This window comes from Impatiens glandulifera, chromosome 1 (assembly GCF_907164915.1).
Source record: "Impatiens glandulifera chromosome 1, dImpGla2.1, whole genome shotgun sequence".
Taxonomy (NCBI): domain Eukaryota; kingdom Viridiplantae; phylum Streptophyta; class Magnoliopsida; order Ericales; family Balsaminaceae; genus Impatiens; species Impatiens glandulifera.
Window position 1 is genome coordinate 22,357,773 of NC_061862.1, and position 8,313 is coordinate 22,366,085.

Consider the following 8,313-nt stretch of genomic DNA (forward strand, 5'->3'; position numbering starts at 1 on the left):
TGAATTGTCTCGTTTAGAGCGATTTTTCATAAAATCGAACGGAGATGGGCGGGGATGATATTTGTATCTTCGCCCCGCCCCGCCCGCCCCGACACGATCTCACCCGAACACTATAAACACAATTAAATATATAAAATTACTATATATTTATTTATTCATTATATTGTAAGTTTATTTATTTATAATAATATAAAATTTAAAAATATTATAATATATACTATTAACAAAATTGTTTTTATAATTTTATTGTATAAATTTTTATTTTATTTTAATATTTTATAAACGGTGCCTTGGAAACTGGAGATGATATTAAAATAATCCTGAAATATAAACGAGTCGAAGATAATAAATGCTTTCTCCGTTTCGAACCAGCTCATTTTCATCCCTAAATTGCTAATCAATATCATTTTTGTAGAAAAAAAAATCAATATGATGTTTTGTTTTTATAATTAAATTGATTGAAAATTCTTGTTATAGAAAAACCTAAGAACTTATAAAATATTAGGCTCTGTAACTTGTTAGTAAATTGTTTTGGTTATATTTGATTTACATCAGTTTAGTTAGAAAAATAATATGCTTCTAAAATTGAATTAGCTAAATCTAACTGCAAAAATAAAATAAAATAAAATTGTGCTATTTCTTGAAAGATTATATAAATTAAAAATTAATAAAAAAAAATATTGTTTTACTTTTTGTTTACAAGAATTGGGCCAGATATACTTCTTTCCCAATGGACTAATAACTCTTTATAATGGGCTGTTGTTTATAATACAAAACTTATTAATTTCTCATACAAAAACGCATTCTACAGAAGCGCAGAGTTGTCAATCTGAGTTGCAATGGCGGGCAAACATATAGCAGAGATAACAAAAGCGAAATCAAGAACGAAGAAGAAGAACAAGAATGGAGGAGGAGCAGGTAATCATCAAGAGAATGGGAAGGTAACTAAGCCGACTAAAAGGATTCAGAAAGATGATTCTAGAAATAAGAAGAAGATTGTTAATGTCATTGTCGATAAACAAGAACGCGATGACGACGTTGTTATCATTCCAGATTCGGCATCGGAATCCCAATCTGAAAAGCAAAACCTACAAGGATATGAAAACAGAGAGGTGGCGTCCGACACTGAAGACGATGATGTTCATCAAGGCAATGGAGAGGAAGATGAGGAAGTTGAAAGCCTCAAAATCCAGAATCTGATCTCCACGAAAGAAGGAAACGATACAAAGAAGAAGAAGAAGATTAACGAAACTGCTGCTATGTATTCTTTTCCGATGCATCGTGTAAGCCGTATGATTAAAGCGGATGATCCAGACATTCGTATTACTCAGGAGGCCGTCTTCCTCATCAATAAAGCTTCCGTAAGTAGTAACCCTAATTATTTATTCTAGGGCATTCTTTTCACTATTATTATTAGGGTTTGATCTTTGTTCATCCTTTCTGCAGGAGAAGTTTCTTAAACTATTTACCAAAGAGGGTTATGCTTTTTCTTCCCTTGAGAAGAAGAAACATGTTGAATACAAGCACTTATGTAATTTATCTTCTTCCTTGTATTTTACTTTACACATTTTCAAATAATTTACTTACAGATTCTTCCATATCCAATTTCAGCCTCTGTTGTTTGTAAGAAGAGGAGGTTTGATTTTCTTTCAGGTAAAATGATGCATATCTTTTCTTTCTCATCGTAAACTCACTGTCTTTCTTTACTGATTCACCATTTTTATTGTTGAATCTAGATTTTGTTCCTGAGAAGGTGAAAGCTGAGAATGCACTTACAGAAACACCAACAGACAATCCTTGAGCAAAATGGAAGTAGTAGTGTTCTAGATTTGGTCATTTTTTAACTTATAAATATGACTCTGATTATTACAGTTCTAGTTGTGGGATCTTCTTCAGTTTATTACATGTTGTAACAACTTAATTCTGAGCTAAATATATGAAGAGATGTTGTCTTTTGAAATGTTGTTCTATGTAAATAAGCTAAAAGGAAAAGAATTTATAATTGAATAAATCCATCCCACAAACATACATTGTTAGGAAATTTTGAAAATGCCAATTAGTTTACAAACCAAATAAAGAAAGAAGGCTATTATAAGATGGGTTTATTGTTTATTGATTGTGAGACACAAACTCAATGAAGGAACAAGGCTTGTCTTTCTGTCTGTAATAGGGGATGATTATAGGAAGAACAAACTCCATCATCCTTGTATACAGTCGTCGTCAACTTTGTACAACTCTGCCTCTCTTAATCCTTCTCAAGTTGTTTGGGGATTTTTGATAACTTAATAGTAATAACCCAAATTAGGTTCAGTCTGTACTCATTTGTGACTAAAAGCTTTTACGGGTGGTAATGGTGGCGTAGTACTCTTCTCCTTTAAAACTGTTTCCGTATTGCTTGCTTGGACTTCGTGGTGGTGATGACCCGGTCTTAACCAGACTTTGATATTGCCTTCTCTGCATGAAGTGATGACAGATTCTTGAGTAAAAACCAACCCTGACAAGGGTTCGGAATGGACGCGGTGAGCCACTATGGGGGACAGTTTAGGAACGTCTCTCATTCTTGGAGCTGACATGAGGGAGCCAGCTGGCACTGTGTTGTCCCAGTGAGACGATTGGCTCCCAACGCTGAATGTGGGGGACCCACCTGGCACGCATCTTCGAACTGGAACTACAATCTCCTCCATCGCGAGATCCCATAGAAGTAATTGGGCGTCCTGCTCAAGTGTATTTAAAATAAACAGACCATTCAACAATTTTGATTCACAATTAATATATGCTAAACATAAACAGTAAAAACACACCTGACCAACTGAACCAAAACGGTAAACCACGTTCGTTTCCATGTCGTCTTCTGGAGTTGGAGCTAACTGGTATGAATCAAAATACACTCCACTCACCTGTAGGACAAAAAATGTACAAATCTGTTCTGTGACTAAGCTATTCAAAAAATGTATATCCCATTCCCCCTCATTATTAAAGCATACCCATGAGTTGTGCCCTTCTCCCCATGCAACTATTTTCCTATCTTCGATACTCCAAACTTGAACTAGATCGTCTTCACCGCCGGTCAAGATATATTTTCCATCAGCACTAGAATGAATTATATATAAATGTTCAGAAATCTTCTATAAATGAGGAATGGAATTATAGGTTCTGCAGAGAAAAAGTTATTAACTCTTACCTCCAGGCGCAACATAGAAGGGCACCATAATAGCTTTTTCCACCACAAAACAGGAGTTCATTGTGGTAGTCAAAAACTCGCAAGTAACCTAGATTAACAAATCACCATCAGAACCTATCAACAATTTGCAGCTATTCAAAATGTTTGAAACATATATACCATCTCTCCCAACAGTTGCCAAATATTTTCCATCAGCGGAGAAGGCAATAGCATTGATGGAAGCTCGACAAATGTGCCATCGTGCAATAGGATTACTCTGCCAACAACCAACAATACATATGTTAAGCAAAAGCCTGAAACTTAATCATTTCTTTGGAATAAGAAATTGAAAACAATGAATAGATAAAAGATTAGACAGTTCTGTGACACTACAAAATAAAAAAGGTGGCAAGTGATATGCCATCTTGGTTCAAATGTATCCCGTTGACCACATTTTAGACACCAGTTTAAGAAAATATGATTATTGTGTTGCATAGTTTGGGAATCAAATATCTATCATGGCAGATTTACAAACAACAGCATTAAGACTAATAGTTCTACTGCAATTAGAATTTCTGAAATATAACATTCATAAGAGTACTGAACGAGTACAACTGATGATAACATAATTTATGTGTACCAATTCAATGCGTTCAAAGCTTCATTTAAATATTGGTTGTAATATTAGAGGTTGTCTTTGCGAAAGTTCTATTAATACAAACTTGAACATTTTAAAAAATGACCCCAATATGGATGATGTGAGACTTGGACCTCCTTACGTTTTTCTACTTCAGAAACATTAAATTGAGATGGTCATGGGCCTCGTGGCCTCACTGAAATGCATTTCCGGGTACTGTTAGAGCTGTAATTGTCCCCTTAATAATCTTCAGGTTTCCTTAGAAATCAATGATACAAATGTACAGCCTATAGAACATATCATGTTCAAGTAAAGTTGTACATCCTATACAGAAGCTTAATATGTTCTCCCAGAGAATGCAACCAACTAGTAGTGACCAAGACCATCAAATAAGAAGCTCATCTCTTGTTGAAAGGTTCCATAAATCTTTCATTTTTTAATACAGTTTGTTTGCAAGGACTTTTTATTCACAAAATATATAAAATAAGATATGGAAATTACCTTACTGGATTTTGCATGTGCAACAGAAAACTGGTTCTGATCTTTGATTACAGGGAATACAGAATCACCAGTAACATCCTTGCCCTATCAAAAGTAGAGAATAATAGGAAATATATGGAGTTGAAAAAAAATGAATAGAGCCTAGAAATTCCTAAATGAAAAAAATTCTGAGGCTTGCCTTTTCGTATACGTACAAGTTTCCATCAGCATGAGCAACAACAAAGGCACCATCACGTCCAGGTATCCATGCGACACTAGTACATCGACTGTAAGAAGACAACAATGGTTGCTTATTCAGCCTCACAGATTCAGGATACTCACAATTGCATAAGCATTAGCCAGTCTCTAACCAATTTGAAATGTGAAAAAGATTTTATGTGGAAGGCAATGGAATTACAATCAAACACAGCAAAGCTCTCAAGGACTCGTCTAGTAGTTTCATCAACAGTATGCTTAAGACAAGCATCTACTCAGTTTTATACTGATTTTAGCACATGATAAAGCATTCAAAGAACATGTTCAAGAAGCAAATCAGTAAAAGCTCAAAGAACTGCAGCCCAAAAGGGCGACAAACCATGTTGATGAAAGCTATTAAGAACAAAAATGCAACTTTCAAGGATTTACCTTGAGTAGATTCAGTCATTTTTGTTGTTAAATATCTAGAACACTATTTCTTGATAAATTTGAATCTAAGACAGTTAATATCTGTGAAAAGATATACTAGCAACAAGCCCTCTGCATTCATGATGCATTGCTACATATTTGTCATGATAAACTAATTACTTGCAAATAAGACAATTATAAGTGGATGTACTATCTAAAATGTGTGGAAGTCAACTAATCATTCTGGAAACTCCAGAAGCATCTGACTAAAGATGGTGATAAAAGCAATATGGAAGATAGATAGTCATCCAAATTAATGAATGGTTAGGTTTTGCTATTATGAGGAAAGTAGTTCTTGGAAGATTATCACATGTCATTGATATGAAAGTCCAGGGTCTTTAAGAGAAGAAAAGAGTCAGCTGATTATAATAGAGCAAGCTTACGAATGATGATCTTTGGGAGGAGTTATAGAGCAAACAAGTTCACATCTTCAATTCCATCCTTTACCTATCCTACCTCCATTTTCACTCTGATTTAACCATATATACCTACGCTCTTACCACCCAATTCCCTCCATCTATCAGTATGTGTGGCTGAGAAAAATCACCATGTAACATAAATCCATGTGATAATCCTAACCAAATACACATAACATAGATATATCTTGCATACTCAAGAACATCTTTCAATGGGAATGGCTGGTAAACTTGATATGATGAAAATGGTATATGATATACCCGAGAAAGAGATGTTAATTCTAAATAGAGATAAAACTAGAAGAATTCTTAATCACCAGATGAAGATACTAATGAAAGACAAATCCATTCAAGCATCCCCTAAAGCAAAATCTAAATGAATCATCCATCAGGAAAAGAAAAACATTAGGATCAAAATAACATGGTCAGGGGAGGACGGATAAATCTTACTGTTCACAGGATAGAAATGGATAATTTGACAGGTTATACAAATAAGGTGACACTTGACATATATAAGTATAGAAGTGGATGTAACTATGCTTAATCAAGGCGCAGTTAGCAAATATAGAGGAAATTGAAAGCATTTACTGTCTTGCCTGACAGTGGTTGAACCATCTTTATTATAGTGCTGGGCTGCCACAAGCTTCTTTCCAACATCCTGTAATTGCTGCCTCAAAGTGACAGAATAGACTAAACACAGCAATAACCATACAAAGTCATATAACAATTATTTCCATTAGAACCCTAATTCTACCACTACAAGGCACACAAGCTTACCATCTCCGGAGCTCAATCCAATCAGCAAATCATGACCATCCTTAGCTTCCGAATCAAAAGCATGACAAATAGGATTCGAGCTACTAAAATGAATCGCCTTTATAGGGTCCTAAATTGAAACACCATTCCTATCCATCATCAAATGAAACAACCTATAAACTTCAACAAAAATAATGAAAGCAGCATCAACTTACTTTATCCTGTGAACTAAGGTCACTGGTATACAATGTATCCCCTACGTTGAATATCAGAAAGGTTCCTTTACCATCAAAACTCGGATTTATCACGGAATGAGAACCATTAGATGCTAGAGACACACTCCTACTCGCTCCTCCATTAACTTTACTCGTTGCACTCCCTCCTCCGGCCAAACCGCTATTCCCTCGGCTTCCATTGCTACTTCCAAGAAACTTAGATGCAACATACCTGACTCCACTGCTCGCGCTGTAGCTCGTGCTTGAAAGATGCGGCAGTTGCGCTTGCTTCTCCTTAAGCTCCGCTAGGGTTATCTAAGAAACCATGAGAAGTTGTGAAGAAATGCGATTGGAAATAGCAAGAAATGAGAAAAGAAATCAAAGGTTACAGGAGATGAGTGAACCTGAGTGACGGATTTGCCATGGGCGTAAGGAAGGAGGCCGGATGGATGAGTCTTCTCTGAATGGAGCTTGTAGCGGCCCTCGGGTGCCTTGAAGTATGTTTTAAGACCCTGCGATTGAACATTCGAGGCGGAAGACGGCGTAGACATTGAACCGTTGACGTTGTTGTTGATCATTTGGACTGGGACGAACACGAAGACGCCAATTAATATCAGAGCATGGGGTCATGGCAGTTCAGCTCGCCCTTGTTCTCAAACCTGTCTGTATCTATCTATGTATCTATGTATGTATGTATCTATTTATCTAGAACAGTTTCTCTTTGTAAAAGGAATCTCTGATGAACTTGGATGGAGAACTTGAGAAGATCGTAGTGAATAGACTTTTTCGCCTACGAGTTACAACAGGTCACGTTTCTGAAAGCCGATTGAGCCTTCAAGGTCAGATGCGCCCACGGCACGGGACGGGGAGGGAACTATAAGGGCCCGTTTGATTTCAATTCAAGGTTTTCCTATTCCCATCAATTACCCATTTAAGAATTCTTCACATTAATAATAGTTTTTTTTATTAAGAAAACAATATAATGCCATTATATAAAAGATCCGAAAATGTAAAGAATTGCAAGAGTTTATGATTCAGATCGAATAAGTATTTATCAAAAATGAATGAACTAACAAGATGAAAGTAAAAAACAAACCGAATGAGAATAAAAGTAAATGATACAAACAACGAAGTTTAGAGCGCCTTGAAATCAGAAGTAAGGAAGATTTTCTCATATGCAAATGCTCAATCTTTGACAAATCAACCAATTTTTTCACAAATGAGAATTCGCCTCCACGTTCAAATGAGTGAGTTTCCATCAAAGATAATTTCATTCTAAACAAACTTCACATCATTTTGAACTTTTGAAAATGTTCTTGCGTTCCTCTCTATCCAAATATGATCAACAATGTTTGCAAAAAAAAAAATACTTGAAGACATTTGAACTAATGTCATTATCCTTTGTTTTGATGATTGTTATTTCCTTGATATCAGTCCATTCTTTGGAAAGCTAATAAGACTCATTGATATGGAGAATTTACCCCAAAACAATGAAGCAAATGGCAGTCCCTAAAGAGATGGTCAATGGTCTCCTTATTTTGGGCTGAAGCTGCAACTTTAGCATGCTTTCTCGTCAACCGTTCTCCATTAACTGTAATTAATAAACAAACTCCGAAAAAAGTATGGTATGGTATTCCTTTTAGTTATTCTGATTTGTTTTGGTTGTTCGATGTATGTTCATATTGATCAAAGAAAATTGGAAGTTCGATCTATGAAGTGTATTTTATCGATTATAAATCTGGTGTAAAGGGGTACAAACTATGGTGTTCAGAAACTAGAAAGGTAATAATTAGTCGAGATGTTACTTTCGATGAAACACCTATGTTACATGCTACATCCTCTATATCTTTCTTTTGTGATAAAGTTCAACAACAATCTAACACTTCTAGTGGTAATAATACTCAACAAAAATCTAGTACACATTGGAGTTTGAGAGTAATCAAAAATTTGAACCTGCAACACTAC

The 8,313-nt window shown here is 35.4% G+C and overlaps 2 protein-coding genes across 2 annotated transcripts; one reads left to right on the forward strand and one right to left on the reverse strand.

Moving 5' to 3' along the window:
* Nucleotides 1–813: 813 nt before the first annotated feature.
* Nucleotides 814–1,958, forward strand: LOC124920725. The gene is made up of 4 exons (XM_047461278.1): nucleotides 814–1,361; nucleotides 1,447–1,531; nucleotides 1,612–1,653; nucleotides 1,737–1,958. Exons 1-4 carry the CDS (start codon nucleotides 840–842, stop codon nucleotides 1,799–1,801), a joined length of 714 nt encoding a protein of 237 aa, XP_047317234.1. The 5' UTR covers nucleotides 814–839; the 3' UTR covers nucleotides 1,802–1,958.
* Nucleotides 1,959–1,976: 18 nt separating this feature from the next.
* Nucleotides 1,977–7,178, reverse strand: LOC124920724 (WD repeat-containing protein 20-like). Its single transcript, XM_047461277.1, has 11 exons — nucleotides 6,753–7,178; nucleotides 6,349–6,663; nucleotides 6,155–6,263; nucleotides 5,974–6,067; nucleotides 4,477–4,564; nucleotides 4,299–4,382; nucleotides 3,341–3,437; nucleotides 3,182–3,269; nucleotides 2,985–3,090; nucleotides 2,802–2,897; nucleotides 1,977–2,714 (listed from the first exon to the last, which is right to left on the reverse strand). The coding sequence occupies exons 1-11, from the start codon at nucleotides 6,924–6,926 to the stop codon at nucleotides 2,319–2,321; spliced, it is 1,647 nt and encodes a 548-aa protein (XP_047317233.1). The 5' UTR covers nucleotides 6,927–7,178; the 3' UTR covers nucleotides 1,977–2,318.
* Nucleotides 7,179–8,313: the final 1,135 nt, after the last annotated feature.